The 16993-nt window shown below is 44.6% G+C and overlaps 1 protein-coding gene across 1 annotated transcript in view; it reads left to right on the forward strand.

Moving 5' to 3' along the window:
- Positions 1-16993, forward strand: part of STAB2 (stabilin 2) — an 805158-nt gene that overhangs the window by 772492 nt on the left and 15673 nt on the right. The window contains 2 exon segments of the mRNA XM_069228991.1: positions 9695-9805; positions 11173-11301. Of these exon segments, the coding sequence (XP_069085092.1) occupies positions 9695-9805; positions 11173-11301 (240 nt within the window).

Genomic DNA, 16993 nt, shown 5'->3' on the forward strand with positions numbered 1-16993 from the left:
TGGTTTATCCATGATTGGCATATTTGATTTACTAGTACACCATAGTGCACCATGTTTGCCCAGGGCCTGTAAATCAAATACTACTAGTGGGCCTACAGCCTTAGACCTGTCACTGCACTGTTTGTGTGTCCAGTTTTGAACTGCCATGTCAACCTGGCAAGTGCATCCACTTGCCAAGCCTGAACCTTACCTTTTAATACATGTAAGCACCCCCAAGGTAGGACCAAAGTAGCCCCATGGGCAGGGTGCATTGTATTTAAAAGGTAGGACATATATTGGTGTGTTTTACATGTCCTGATAGTGAAATATTGCTAAATTCAGTTTTCACTATTGCAAGGACCATCTCTCCCATAGAGTAACATGGGGATTGCCTTGAAACATCTTTTAAGTGTACTTTACCATTGGGAGCAGATAGAGATTTGGAGTTGGGGTCTCTGAACTCACAATTTAAAAATATATCTTTTGGTGAAGTGGGTTTTTAAATTGTAAGTTTAAAATGCCACTTTTAGAAAATGGGCATTTTCTTGCTTAACCATTCTGTGCCTCTGCCTGGCTGTGGAATGCACGTCTGGGTCAAGATGACAGTTAGGCTGTTTGTGAATTCACTCTAGACAGTCACACAAAGGGAGCTGAGGTGTGCACTGCATATCCTGATGGGTCTTCCTGGGCTAGAGTGCTAGGAGGAGCTGACACTTGCACCTGAATGGGGCTGTGCCTGTCCTCACACAAAGCAGTCTCCAACCCCCTGGAGTATGTATGGGGCCAGTACAGGAAAGCAGGGTCTTGTGCCCTACAAAGACTATTCTTTAACGTTTACCTACTTCCAAGGTAGAAATGGGTGTAAGTACTGGGCCACTGACCTCACAAAGTTAGAATCCTTCTGCACTGAGGACATTCTGCCATGAAGAAGAGTTAGATGCTGTAGGAGGGACTGCCACTCTGGTTGTTGCTTTGCTCTGCTGGCCTGCTGCTTGCTGCTTCTTTCCGGGAAGTGAAAGGACTAGACTTTGCTTTCTGCATCCTGCTTCCAAAGGTTCTCCAAGGGCTTGGACTAAGGTTGCCTCCTGTTAGAAGTCTCAGGGACATCCAAAACTTCATCTGCCAGTACCTGGGCTCTCTCGCTGAGAGTCCTGATTTGCCAAGTGGTACCAAATCCAGTCCCTGGCCCCTGGGGAGTGAGAAGAAACCAAGTACATCAACCCCAGAGTGACTTCGAAACCGGCGCCGCTGTCTGACTCCTCGCCGCTGCCTGCACCGGAGTTGTGGTCCCCACTGAGTGCAATGATTGCAGCCAACGCCACAGGCCTGACGCCTCTGCAGTGCCGCCAAGGTCCCGCCACAGCGTGAGTCCTGAGTGCTGTGTCATCAACATCTGTGGCCTGTGGTGTGACTGCAACACCACGAAGTTGACGCCTCGCATCTTGACCTACTGGATTCAGTGACCTCGCAGGATCATAAGGAACCAACTCCTCAACACTGACGTTGCATCACATCCCCTGCACCAGTAAGGAACTAACGCCTCACCTCCCCTGCCGCGCAGTAAGGAACTGAAGCCTCACCTCCCCGATAGCAGTAAGTAACTGATGCTCCACCAGCTCCAGTGTTTACCTCACCTCCTTTTTTCCTTATTTTCCAAGGGTTTTGTGTGTGTGCGTGTGTGTGTGTGTGTGTGTGCCAAGCTACCGAGGGGAGGAGCAGGGGTTTTCTCAGCAGTGTGGCTCCTTTACCATGACTAGATTGAGGATCCCTGCTTGGACGGGGTGCAAACCACTGCCAACTGGAAACCTCATTTCTAACAGGCTGTAACATGAATTGGTACTTTGTGTAACAAGATGGAAGGTGGACATTGCTTATTTAGAAAGACAGGAACAGTGGAATGATTTACCTAGGAAGATTGACAGGCACTTAATTTATGAGTGAGAAATGAAAGCTGTCCCCTGGGCATGGTCATTGGGCACAGTGGCATGCAAGGGGGCCCAAATTAGGCCCCCCTATGCCACTTAAAAAAATAAAAAAATACTTACCTCAACTTACCTGTACTTACCTGGGATGGGTCCCCCCATCCATGGGTGTCCTCCAGCAGTGGGCGAGGGTGGCAGGGGGTGTCCGTGGGGGCAGGAAAGGGCACCATGGATAGTGAGCCCACAGGTCCCTTAACGCCTGCCCTGACCCAGGCGTTAAAAAACGGCACACATCAGGCTGTGCGCCGTTTTTTACAGCCCACCCTCTCCTGTGCGTCAAAATGACGCAGGAGTATAAATAAGGCGCACAGGCCTTAAAGTCATTTTTGGGGCGGGAACGCCTACCTTGCATGTCATTAACGCAAGGCAGTTTCCCCCATCCAAAGAATGACTCACACAGAGGAATTTTGACGTTCTCGGGCTTGGGCGTCAAAGTTTAAATATGGTGCACGGTTTGCACCGAATGTGCATCAAAATCTTTGACGCACATTCGGCGCATACAGAGTATAAATATGCCCCAAAGTCCATGGAGGATATAATCACTGTGTTTAGTACAGCTGCACATTAAAAAATGTCAATGTTATTTGGGGGTCGTCTTACCAATCGTGGCTTTTAGAAAAACACAACAGTTTAAGGAGGCATAAGGTAGTAAAATAATTTATGAGAGGCTAACTGCAAATGGGATGAACATTAAATTAAGTGTGCATGGCTGCTCTGATCACGGATGGACATGAAATAAGCGGTGGGCAGAAATGGAATCTGAGTTCTAGTTTGAAAAGTAAGAGAACGGCCAGGGCTGTAACATGAAAGGAAAGCCCAGGTTCCAAAGGAGAAATAAATAAGCCAGCCTCAGCACTGAAGCACTCTACTTTTTATTAAGCAGATGTGCATGTGATGGGACCAAATGTCCTCACAGATCCAGATAGCCAATGGCTGAAGTAGGCTGATCCATACACCGTGTGTATGCTGTAGTGGGCATAAATAAAATGCGGATGACACATGAACAGTCCAGTGGATGAAGAGGGTTGACTGAAAGCCCCTCTAAGTATGTGTAGTATATATTATTATTTTTATTATGTATATGCATAAAGCTGATGAAAGACCAGACCTAAAAAGTATTAGCAGAGCCATTAAGCCTGCATGACTATTTGCTTTGCAAATGCCTGTTACAATATGGAATTTGCCCGAATGCTTTATACTGCTTTTGCAGATAATCTTTCGCGAATGACTCCCACAAAATGGACTTAACTTGTTCCAAGAAAGAAAGATGTATAATTTGCTGCCTAGAAGATTAACATAACAGTTATGATTCCCCAATTAACGGTGCTCAATATACTGACCTCAGGAGGATTGACAGCTCTAGTTGCCTTGCAGTTCTTTAATTCATCGGCACATGTTTCATCACTGTATATTTACAGGGATATAGCTTGGTCAGTAGGAATTTAGGGGGTGGGGCCGGCTGAGCTTCAGATTTCACAAAAATCAGGCTGGTACATGTTAAAATACATTATACGACAAGCAGGTTGCACAAGGGGGTTAAAGGGGCAGTAGAATGTGAGAGGAATGAGGATTGGTAGGGGTACTAAGTGGGAGAAAGCACATTATTTTGTGAAATAATCAGCATTTTTTAAGTCTTTCTAAAGAGAAGGTGAGAGAGAGTGTGTGCGTTTTTGTCTGTGTGTAAAAATTGCTGGTGAAATCCAACAGAAACAGCACCATACCCGACTGAAAGTACCTGTACCCAAATACTTATCTCAAAATACATTCATTAGGGGGCATTTACTACCCCAAATACCCCCCTGAAGCTACGTCCATGAATATTTAACTCAGTGAGCCATTCTGCCAGCATATCACATAGGACTGAATTGCAGATTAGGCTGTGACTGAATTGCAGACCGAGACTGAAATTATGTCAAATTGTGTGATCCTTTGCAAGGGAATTTACATCACTATAACCGATTGTGCTTAGCTGCAAAAAATCTTTTGCATTGACAAGCAAATCTGTCAACAGTTAACACAGTAAATAGTTTAATGAAGTGTAATTTTCCTCATTATTAAACTATAGACAGGAGAAAGGGTTAATAATAAATTGTTTTGATGTAACACTTTATACCATACACCTATTGTTGGCCTTGGTCCCTTTCCGCAGTGTCCTCCCCAAACTTTTTGCATTCACCCTCCTGATTTCTGAACCCGTTTTTACTGGCTTTTGGGACTCTGTGCACTTTACCAATACTAACCAATGCTAGAGTGCTTTCTCCTTAAAAGATGGTAGAATTGTCTGATAGTCAATTGGCATATTTAATTTTGTTGTAAGTCCCTAATAAAGTGGCACTACCTGTGCCCAGAGCCTGTAAATGAAATGCTACTAGGAAGCTTGCAGCACAGATTGTGCCACCCACTTAAGCAGCTCTTTAAACTTGTCTCAGGCCTTCCATTGCAGCGTGCAGTTTTAAACCGCCATTTCAACCTGGCAAAATAAACCTTTTGCCAGGCCCAAACCTTCCTTTTTAATACATATGTCACCCCTAGAGGAGACCTTAAACAGCCCAAAAGGCAGGGTGCAGTGTATTTAAGAATTTGGGAATGTACTTTTACATTTTACATATCTTACTAGTGAAAAACTCTTAAATATGTATTTTCCTTATAGCATTGGTGTTACCTTATTACTTTTAATAAAATGTAACTTTGTAATGGTAACAGGTAAATCATTTGTGTTTGGTGTCTTTGGAATTGCTATGAAAAATCCAGATTTTAAATTACAATTGTGAAAATGCTATTTTTAGAAAATTGGCATTTTCCTGCCTTAGCCATTTGGTGCCTGCAGCAGGACTGGGCTTGCATCTGTTGAAATCAGGACCCCATAGTGACTTTAAGGGCTAGTTTACTCACCTCCTGACTTGCGCCTCAGGAACAGAGGTTCTACCAAACTCAACCTCAACACCTGAACTCTGCTATCTGTGGGTCAATCCTGCCAACTGGTACCACCCTTGGGGCTACACCCTTGAAAGTGGACCAAAGGTGCTCTCCCAGCTTCTGTAGATCCAGCAAGACCAACACATCACCACTGCTGCACAGTGCAACCCTGAGCAGAACTGACACATCGCCGCCGGTGAGTGGGTCTCCATTATTTTAATGACCCACATCATAGCCCACTGCGTCATCAGAACCGCCGCTGCATGACACATCCTCAGGACTGGCCCTCGCATCCTTCATTGCCGGCAGCCTCGACGATGATGCCGGGCTCTGCATCGCAGGCCCTTGGAACTGATGCATCGCCCTGACTGTGCTGTGCATCCTCAATGCCCGACTTCGCATTGGAAGCCCTTGTCGACGGGATCCTTGATGACGACGCAGGATCTGGCATCGCAGCCTCACCGCATCTCAGAACCAATGCATTGCTTCAGCTATGCAATGCATCTTCAATGCAGACCCTTGTAACACTCTGCAAACCAGGATTTGAGGTACTGTTTCAGTAGGCTTAACTGGATCCCTGTTGCAGTGCTTCGTTCCATTGCAGTTGGCCTAAACTCATGGCTTTGCCCCAGTGTACTGTGGCCTGATATCTAACCGTTAGTGCTATGCGCTTTTTGAAACTATTTTCACTGATGCTTTTTGAAACTATTTTAACTAAAACCTTTAAAATGTCATTTCTTCGGTTCTCCTGATTGAATTTTTGTCATTTGGTCTTGTTTTAGCTATTAAAAATAACTATTTTTCTGTCTTGGTGCTAGATCCTTTTTGTGTTTTTTTCCAGACTAAGCCTTACTGCTCTGTTACAAGCTACCAAAGGGTTGAGCAAAGGTTAATTTAGAGTTGGCTTGTGCATCATCTTGACAAGGATTGTGGTTGCTGCCTGACCAGGGCTCACACCCCAGTCAACCAACAACCCAATTTCTTACACCTCTGATTTATAAGCATAGTGTATAACAGTTGTTACTGTAACCCAATTTTTTTATTATTCAGCTTACCCGTAGATAGGATAGAATTCTGAGTGAGCAATGCAGGAATTTACATTTATACAGTATATTTCAGCTGTGAGTATTCACTCACTAAGTCATTCAGTCTCATAACCCCAGGGGCTGAATTGTAGACTGTGTGACTGGAAAAAACGAGTTGAAATTAAAGGCTTCTACTTTAGGCCCATTTGGTCCTGAGTAAACAACTTTGCCAGTGTAACTGATTGTTCTTATGTGGAAAATTGGGGAGGCCCTGCAAGTACTTAATGCTGCACATAGTTCAATGATTATCCATATTAGTCCAAATAAAAGGGAGAACAATAATAATAATTTGCTTTTTACAGTTCTTCATATGGCACTATTTAAGTTTATAAGCCAATTAAGTACCTGTTACTCTTGTTCTTTATTTACATATCCTCAGTATCAATATACATTCGTGGCACTTGTCTGAATAAGACCTAAAACACATTTGCCAGAAGTTCAGCAACCTTACTTTATTCATCCCCAGGGCCAGTAGTTGAAAGTAATGAGTGACTAAATCTCGGCCTCTGAAAGAAAAGGAGGCGGCGTGAATGTGGCATGTGACTAGGCCATAGGCCTATTTGTGAATCGTGAGATGAAATGCAACATTGAAGAGGCATCTCAAACTATAGGAAACATGGGAGGAGGCTGTATCAAATTGCAAACATATATGTTATGTTCACCGATTTCACTGAAAAATAGTGCTCTAAAAAATTTCTTGCCCCATTTTTTCAGCTTCAGTGAAAACCCTAAACTATCTTGGAGAATATCTATCACTCAGCCTCAACAAATAGACACTGACCTTTTGATTTATTCACTCAGTGCTTCTCAGTAAAAGCCTGGGATACGTCTAGGTTTGTAGCCTAAAAATTGTTCTTTCAAATGCACTGTATAGCCCCTTAAAAAAAAACTTTTAGGCAAAAACATACCCTTCACATGCACCCAAAGCCTCTAGTAGGGGTATACTTATCGGCGTCCTTGGGACCCTAAAAATGAATTCATTTAATTGTATACAGTTGCAATGTGTTTTGATTGTAAACGTGGGAAATCCATGAGACCCCTATGGTCAGAGAGATTGTCAAGTTGTTTTTAATTGGCTTCCTGTCAATTACGTAATTCAGTTGCAGACAAAGCCGGTAGCAGGACCGGATTACCAATGAAGGGCATAATAGAGAAGATGATAAGTGTTTAGTGACAGCCACCTCATCCCAGCCCTCAAATGTTGCCCTCATTACTGGTGAGATGTAGACAACTGGGGACCTGTGTCTCATAGGAAGCCAATGTATTTTCAAGATGTCTCCTGTGGCTATGCTTTGTTAGATGAAGCACCAGTGCTTCTCTGTCTAAATCCTGTTTCATTCCACTAAATAATGTAACTGGGCTGCTAAGTAGTATTGGGATATGTGAGGTATGAGTATGAGCCACTACTATTAGATAGTCCCTCTTTCTTGCCATCTACGTTTTTTTGCCATCTCGAACAAAGGCCTCAATTAAGTGTTGCAATTTATCTAAAAAGACAAGGAGGTGGGCGAAGTAGGAGCACCCATCCATCCAATTTTAAGTGCAGCATACATTGCAAAGGAGTGTCTTGGCCTGAAGGATAGGCAGTTGTTAACAACATAACACAAGTTCATTTTATTTGGTGTATAGACACGTTTTTAGAGATTTTCTAAATTTTTGCACTGATGGTTCAGTGTGCATTTAGAGTAGATGAGTGTTCTATAGTTATGCTTCTTGTACTCTAGAGACTCTTGCTATTTTTGGAGTACTTTAGAGGTGGGATAATAAATATAACTTTGTCTTGTGACCTCAGATTCTGAGCAGATACATATTTCTTAAATCTGTTTACTAGCAATTTTGGGCTGCTTCATAGTACATTTTACTACAATGCTGGTGCACTTAGAGTATCAGTTTTCCATTAGTAGCCAGTACAGTTGACGCAGATGATTAGCAACTGGATCAATTGGTTTTGTGCATTAAAGACACATCTAACTGAATAGATGTTTTGTAAAACTAGGATACTTTTATGGGCAGGCCAGTTTAGGCAGAATTGCCAAAGTCTGTTCTGGACTGAAGAAAGGCATTGGCCATAGACATTCTATGTGAAAATGAGAGGAACAGAAGTATTCTGCAGAAGGCTCAAGGCTAACTGAGGCACATTTTTGTTACTTAATCAGTTTATTTGCCCAAGTTTAATTCAGAGTCAAGAAGCATGCCAAGATCCCAAACTTCTGAGACTGGTTTAAGATATTCGCCCACTGAGGAAGGGCATAGAGTAGCATGTCAGTGTCTTGGTGTACTCTGAAGTGAAGGAATTGTTGATTTACATAGATTCAGCTGGTTTTGGTTCATCCCTGAGTTCACAGACTTCAAAGGGGAAACTGTTGCCTTGGTCAGGTGACACAGATAATTTCTCAAATGTATTAGGCTGTGGGCATTGTCTGGCTACAAATATGTTATCACATTGATTTTCTTTAGCATTGAGACAGGCGTAAATGTATAGATTGAAGAGATGGGGAGAAAGGGCTGATTCCCGTGGAACTCCCCAACATAACAGATGAGGGGCTGATGTGAAATTTCCTGGTTAGACTTGTTGACATCTGGTGCAGATTAAGGATTTTAACCATTTGAGCAGTGTCTTTAATCACTACATTTTGTAGATGCTGTATTAATAGTTTATACTCATTGATATCAAAATTCAGTGGAGAGTTCCAGGAGTATAACTACTCCTGACCATCCACCATCATTCTCAGATCATCAATAAATTAAGTGATTATTAGTACAATATCAAACCCTGGTCTGAATCATGCCTGCTTGGTTTCTAGTAAGCTGTTACTTTCAACTAATGGTTGGAGTTGGATTGTTGCTACCTTTTCCAGCAATTTCGCTACATAAGGTAGCAGCAAGACTGATAAGTAGGTAACAAGATCTTCTGGAGCCAAAGTATAGCGCCATTTATGCGTCGTTTTTTGACACAAAATCGGCACAAACTTACAAAACACAATTGTATTTTGTAAGTGTGTGCCGATTTTGCGTGAAAAAACAACGCAAATGCGGCGCTAAAAAAGTATAAATATGGGCCTATGTTTTTTCAAGAGGTGACATACAATGGCTGTTCTAAATGTTGATGGGATTCCTCCCGCCATTGACCATGTGTTATTAATTTGTTGGGGTGGTACCTCTTGGCTAACTATTTGGTTTTCATGCTGTATCGTGTGTCTGATTGTATCAGGGATTGGGTCTATGGAGTTGTTAGTGTTTTACTTGGAGAAGGTTTCCCCTCATTTTACCCTCATAAATTGTTCCCCAATTTAGAAATTTACATTCCATCATTGTTCTAAATTTTCATATGAAGTCAAACTTTCTGAGTATTGTTGAATGTTTCATTGTCCTAAGAGAAAGGGGCCTGGATACGTGTTCTGCAAGTAACCATCAGTTCTAACCTCAGAAAGGATATCACGGTAAGAAGGGCAAGGATTGTAACAGAGAACATCAATGGCCACCAATGAAAGCAGAAGGCACATCTGTTAAGGACTGAGGCTACTTCCCTTTTCAAGAGGTGTCAAGCGTATGATAATGTGAATTAGGAGTTAAAGTGAACTGTAGGCTCAAAGTGTATGGTAGAGTGGAGTGATAGAAACAAGTGACGGGAGAAATTAATTTTACTCACAAGCTTCAGCCAAATATGCAATTCAGATCTGACCTGCACGAGAATGTTTTCTATAAAAACATTATTTTCTTTTCATTTACTAGAATGAGACGCGCTTTGTGGATGGAAGGGCCATCATTCAATGGGATTTATTTGCTTCAAATGGAATAATCCATATAATTTCAGGTCCTTTAAGAGCTCCACCTGTGCCAGTCGTAAGTTTTTTATTTCGTCTAAAAACATTCACCATAGAATGCACATTCCGTAATATCTCCCTTGCTTTTGTATAATTGCGAATGATTATGGACTGCCATGTATAAGTGCTCTTGTCAAAGTCTATTGTGAAGAAGTTGAGCAGTCTAATGGTAAGTCACTTGTAAATATATTTGTTATTTTGTCAAGCATCTACAGCTAGTTGCTGCTGCAGCTTTGGTACTAAGGGGATCAACCTAAATGTTCTGTGCACAAGTGAATATGAAAATAATGTAGGGTCAGCACGCAATAGACACAGTATCAAATTGCGCCCCACCATTTCTGACACATTGTTAACATGCAGAAGAGCTGTTCGCAGTCAGGGTGATATTCAGACACAACCACTGCTGTCACAATTCTACCTAGCAGGGGAAGAAGTACTGTTTTCAGTAGCACAGAATGACCCATAGACCCCTCGCCATCAACCCAACAATGTTCACCGATGTGGTATGAAACTGAAGCAAGATACTCCTTTATCTAACTGTAGAAAACTCACTTGCCTTTTAAACACCAGGTGTCTTCTGTGCCAAGTCTATTGCTGGCTCCACTGACTAGCAGCTCCTCCCACCTTATTCCATTTCCAAACATTGAGAAGTCAGACTCTGGTACAATGGCAGATGACAGGGATTGTCATGAAAGCAATTAGCAAAGTCTGCCTCAACTATCAGCACAATAATTGAGTTTGCAATGTGACACTTCAGATCACATCCATGGCACAGAAGGGAGGGGTTTATTAAACACACAGTCTTCTCTCAACTGGAGAGATTCAGCTGAATCATAATTTGAATGTGAAATAAAGAGACAGAGAGTGTTCAATGAGTGAGCTGTTAAGAAGCATGGTTCTTCTCCATTGTGTGTTAACACATGACCCAGCCTGCCCTCTGGCTTTCCACCATTGCCGGTGATGTAGAGCAATGCATATCCTAACTAGTGACCAGGTCTCTTCCTGAGACAGTCACCTTAAGTACAAAGACCTTCCAAGAGGAGCATAGATGCCCTGAGTTCCAGGTTTAGAAGTGGTTACCATCAGAGATCCACATCTTCTTTCAAGATGGAGTGCTATCTTGGCTCTATCCTTGATCACACATTATTATTAGCAATATATAGATATATCAACAAACAGATCTGTCGATTTCATAGTACCCAATCTTCTAAGAATCCCAGGCGTAATGGTACACTGTTTGCATGCATATCTAAACATTTGTTTAGAATGTTATTTCTAATTTAATGTCTTAATCATGCACGTATTAATGAGTCCCAGCTATACAGTAAATGCACTGTGAGCATGCATTGTCTTAACATTCTAACAATCTCCATTGCTTCTGATCAGGCTGCTGTGCATCCTGGCGCTGGAGCAGGAATATTCTTCATAATACTGACCGTGATTGGACTCGTTGCATTTGCTGGGTACTCATTCCATAAATTCAGGAAAGGACAGATCCGCTTTCAGAAGTTCACGGTACGATAATTTGATATCAAAATGGAATTTTCTAAATTGTAATTATTTCTTTGCATACTTGGCCTCTTACCTCTGACAGCGGTGTCATATTTGTGTTTTTACCAAACCCTGCTCTTCCCTTCTCCCTCCTCTTGCATTCTACTATATCGCCTGTGTCATTTTCATTCTCTCACTTTGGTTTTCTTTCTTTATATCACTGTTCCCCACTTCCTCTCTGTTAGACCTGACATCCTTGGCAGGGTCTACCCTAACGTTTTGCCTCTACTTGTCGGGTTGTTGCTGTGTGCTGGACTCTGTTTTTGTTACTCTGGACACTTTACCACTGCTGACCAGTGCTAATGTGCAAGTGCTCCCTGTGTGAAATTACATGTGTAATTGGCTTTTCCATGATTGGCATATTTGATTTTCTAGTAAGTCCCTAGTGAAGTGCACTAGAGGTGCCCAGGGCCTGTAAATCAAATACTACTAGCGAGACTGCAGCACTGATTGTGCCACCCACGAGTAGCCCTGTAAACATGGCTGAGATCTGCCACTGCAGTGTCTGTGTGTGCAATTTGTAACCTGCCAAATCGATATGGCAAGTGTACCCACTTGACAGGCCCAGACCTTCCTTTTTTATACATGTAAGGCACCCCTAAGGTAGACTCTATGTAACCCTATGGGCAGAGTACAGTGTATGTTAAAGGTAGGAAATGTATGCAGGAGGCTGGCCTGGTTTGTAGTGGGTACCTAAGGTACATACACCAGGTCCAGTTATCCCTTATTAGTGAAATATAGACCATGTCTAGAAGCCAGGCTCTCTAGAGGTAGTGTGGATGAGCAGCCCAGGCCTAACTAGGAGACATGCAAAGCTCATGCAATACCACTATAGTCACACAGTACTCACACACATGAAAGAAAATACTCAGGCCCATATTTATACTTTTTTAGCGCTGCATTTGTGCCACTTTTTGACGCAAAAGCGGCGCAAACTTACAAAATACAATTGTATTTTGTAAGTTAGCGCCGCATTTGCATAAAAAAATGATGCAAATGCGGCGCTAAAAAAATACAAATATGGGCCTCATTGTTACAAAAATAAAGGTATTTTATTTTGGTGACACAAATGCCAAAAATACCATAGAGACTATACTCCCTTAGGAGGTAAGTAATACACAAATTATATACACTAGTGTACAGAAATAGCTGTAAAAACAATTAGAAAACAGTGCAAATAGTGAAAATCACAATAGTTAGAAACGGGCCGAGGAGGAACACAAAACATGTACTAAGAAAGTGGAATGCGAAAGTCGGTTTCTCACCTAGGCAAATGCAGAGTGTAGAGGGGTGCTGGGAGTAATAGAATACACCAAAGGTAAGTAATAGAGCCCACCCCAGAGCCCAGGAAAGCAGGAGTAAATTACAGTAACTTTCCTAGAACACACAGGAACACAAGAAATAAGATTATGCAAGAACCAGAAGAACCTGGATGACACCAATTATGGATCCCTGGACCAGAAGACCTGTGGAAGAAGGGGACCACATCCGAGAAGCACTGAAGAGTCCAGGATGAACAGGAGCCCCTGCTAACCCGGATGAAGGTGCAAAAGAGGAACCACCAATGAGGAACAACAGTCAGTGTTGCACCCAAGAACACAGATGCGGCTTCCTGGTTGGTGCAGAAAGTGCAGATGTCGTCCCACGCCGGATGGATGAATGCAGTCTGGTTTGCGTGGCTGGATTCCACCAACACGCCTTGGCACACGCAAAACTCGCGGTTAGTGGAAAATGGTGCTGCCCGGGACAAGGAACGACCTGGTGGACTCTACCCAGGAGGGGAGTTAGAAAGGGCTCTCAGCAACTCAGAGAGCCCTCAGAAGGCAAAGCAGAGTGCACAGGAGTCCCACAGCATGGAGACAAAGAAGGTGCAAAATGAGGCCCATGCAGCACTACACAAAGGGATCCCATGCCACCTGAGAACAACTCAGGAAGCTGTGCGTCGCAGGAAGGAGCGCTGGGGGCCGGAGCTGCACGGTGCACGTAGAACTTAGTGGAAGGGTGCCAACAAGCCTTAGCAGCCGCAAAACATGCGGTGCACATGGGTACAGTCTTACATGGGGAGGCAAGTTCTTACCTCCACCAAAGTTGGACAGTAGGACATCAGAACCGTTGGGACCACCCGTGATGCTGGATCCACACACTTCATCAGGAGAGGGGACCCACGCCACCTGTTGTCACTGCAGAGGGTTGCAGCTGAACCTGGGGAGTGACTCCTTCACTCCGAGGGAGATTCCTTCGTTCTTCTGGTGCAGGCTGAATACAGGCAGTCCTCAGAGGATGCACGACCTACCTGGAAACAGTTGCAGTTGCTGGCAGGAGCTGAAGATACAATGTTGCAGAAGCCATCTTTGCTTTGTTGCAGTTTGTAGAGTTCCTGGAGGGTCAAGATGCAGTTTCTTCAGTAAGAAGGTGAAGTAAAGGATGCAGAGGATTCCTGCTGGAGTTCTGCAATCCGAATATGAAGAACCACCCAAGAGAGAAACCCTAAATAGCCCTGAAAGGGGGATTGGTCAGCTAAACAGGTAAGCACCTATCAGGGGAGGGCTCTGACGTCACTTCCTGGCACAGGCCACTCAGATGCTCCCAGAGTGCCCTGCCAACTAGGAATCCAAGACAGCAAAACCCAGGGACCCTCTGGAGGAGCTCCGAGCACCACCCCTAGGGTGGTGATGGACAGGGGAGTGGTCACTCCCCTTTCCTTTGTCCAGTCTTATGCCAAAGCAGGGACTGGGGTCCCTGAACTGGAGTAGACTGAATTATGCAGGGAAGGCACCATTTGTTCCCTTCAAAGCATTTCCAGATGCTCTGGGGGGCTACCCCTCCCAAGTCTGTAACATCTGTTTCCAAAGGGAGAGGGTGTAACACCCCTCTCAAAAGGAAATCCTTTGTTCTACCTTCCTGGGCGTGAGCTGCTTAAGCAACAGGAGGGCAGAAACCTGTTTGAGAGGTGGCAGCAGCTGGGGCTGCCTGGAAAACCTCAGAAGGTTGGAATGGCAATACTGGGGGTCCTCTAAGGAGTCCCTAGAGTGCATGGAATCATACAACCAATGCTTGCAAAAGCCTTGGGGTATGATTCCATCATGTTTGATACCAAACATGCCTATGTTGGGAGTTATCATTATGTTGCTGGACATAGGTAGTGACCTATGTCCAGTACACGTGTAAAATGGTGTCCCCGCACTCACGAAGTCTGGGAAAATGGTCCTGGAGGTCAGCAGCACCTCTGCTAGTGCAGGGGTGCCCTCACACACAGGTATTCTGCACCCTGTCCTCAGGCCTAAAGGGCCTAAGATATGGGTGACTTATAAGTGACCTGGTGCAGTGTAAATGGCAGTGAAAGGGTGCATGCACCCTTTCACACAGGCTGCAATGGCAGTCCTGTAGAAGCCTTTGCATGGGCTCCCTATGGGTGGCAAAATATATGCTCCAGCCCATCGGGATCCCCTAGAACCCCAATGCCCTGGGTACCTAGGTACCATATACTAGGGACTTATAATGGGGCACCAGTATGCCAATTGTGGATGAAATACTGGATTACCAGAATGTAACAACCATACTTTAAGGGAGGAAGCATAACTACTGGCGTCCTGATTAGCAGAATCCCAGTAGATTCAGTCAAACAGGCCAAAAGTGGGAGTAATCATGCTAGAAAGCGGCTACTTTCCTACAATGTAGTGATGTGTTTTAACATGTCAACAGTGAAATACTGCCAAATTTAGTTTTCACTGTTGGATCCAAAACCCTAGACTTTAGATCACTTCAAGGATTCAAGAGGAGTCTCTGCCAGGAGAAGAGCTGAAGAGCTAAAGGAGAAGTGCTGCCCCTGCCTGTGACTGTGCTTTGTTGGGCTATCCTGCAGTTGCTGATTGTGCCTGAGAAAGGGGACAAAGACTGGGCTTTGTGGTATATTCCTGCATGAGAGGTATCTCCAATGGCTTGGACTGAGCTTGCCCAATGTTCTGAAGTCTCAGGGCCATCAAAGACTTCCTCTGCCAGCACCTGGACTCTCTGCTAAGACTCCTGCCCTGCCAAGTGGTGCCTAATCCAGTCCCTGGGTCCTTGAAAGGAGAAGCTGGTCGAAAAACCAAGAAGAACCAAGTAAACTGACTTCAGACGACCCAGCAGGCCAGACGCCGCTGCAGCCTTGCTGAAGTCCGCACACCACGTCGTGGCCGCCGGTTATCGACTCTGCCAGAAGTACGCAGATCCAATGTGTAGGAAAGTACCATCTTGCCTGGCATGTTACCCCCATATTTCACTGTATATATGTTGTTTTAGTTTATGTGTGACTGGGACCCTGCCAGCCAGGGCCCCAGTGCTCATAAGTGTGCCCTGTATGTGTTCCCTGTGTGATGACTAACTGTCTCACTGAGGCTCTGCTAACCAGAACCTCAGTGGTATGCTCTCTCTTTACTTTCTAAATTGTCACTAATAGGCTAGTGACCAATTTCACCAATTTACATTGGCATACTGGAACACCCTTATAATTCCCTAGTATATGGTACTGAGGTACCCAGGGTATTGGGGTTGCAGGAGATCCTTATGGGCTGTAGCATTTCTTTTGCCACCCATAGGGAGCTCTGACAATTCTTACACAGGCCTGCCACTACAGCCTGAGTGAAATAACGTCCACGTTATTTCACAGCCATTTACCACTGCACTTAAGTAACTTATAAGTCACCTATATGTCTAACCTTTACCTGGTAAAGGTTGGGTGCTAAGTTACTTAGTGTGTGGGCACCCTGGCACTAGCCAAGGTGCCCCCACATTGTTCAGGGCAAATTCCCCAGACTTTGTGAGTGCGGGGACACCATTACACGCATGTACTATACATAGGTCACTACCTATGTATAGCGTCACAATGGTAACTCCGAACATGGCCATGTAACATGTCTAAGATCATGGAATTGCCACCCCAATGCCATCCTGGCATTGAGGAGACAATTCCATGATCCCCAGAGTCTCTAGCACAGACCTGGTTACTGCCAAACTACCTTTCCCGGGGTTTCACTGCAGCTGCTGCCAACCCCTCAGACAGGTTTCTGCCCTCCTGGGGTCCAGCCAGGCTTGGCCCAGGAAGGCAGAACAAAGGACTTCCTCAGAGAGAGGGTGTTACACCCTCTCCCTTTGGAAAAAGGTGTCAGGGCTGGGGAGGAGTAGCCTCCCCCAGCCTCTGGAAATGCTTTGATGGGCACAGATGGTGCCCATCTCTGCATAAGCCAGTCTACACCGGTTCAGGGATCCCCCAGCCCTGCTCTGGCGCGAAACTGGACAAAGGAAAGGGGAGTGACCACTCCCCTGACCTGCACCTCCCAGGGGAGGTGCCCAGAGCTCCTCCAGTGTGCTCCAGACCTCTGCCATCTTGGAAACAGAGGTGCTGCTGGCACACTGGACTGCTCTGAGTGGCCAGTGCCAGCAGGTGACGTCAGAGACGCCTTCTGATAGGCTCTTACCTGTGTTGCTAGCCTATCCTCCTTCCTAGGTAGCCAAACCTCCTTTTCTGGCTATTTAGGGTCTCTGCTTTGGGGAATTCTTTAGATAACAAATGCAAGAGCTTATCGGAGTTCCTCTGCATCTCTCTCTTCACCTTCTGCCAAAGGATCGACCGCTGACTGCTCAGGATGCCTGCAAAACCGCAACAAAGTAGCAAAGA

The sequence above is a fragment of the Pleurodeles waltl genome, chromosome 4_1 (genome assembly GCF_031143425.1).
Source record: "Pleurodeles waltl isolate 20211129_DDA chromosome 4_1, aPleWal1.hap1.20221129, whole genome shotgun sequence".
In the NCBI taxonomy this organism is placed as follows: domain Eukaryota; kingdom Metazoa; phylum Chordata; class Amphibia; order Caudata; family Salamandridae; genus Pleurodeles; species Pleurodeles waltl.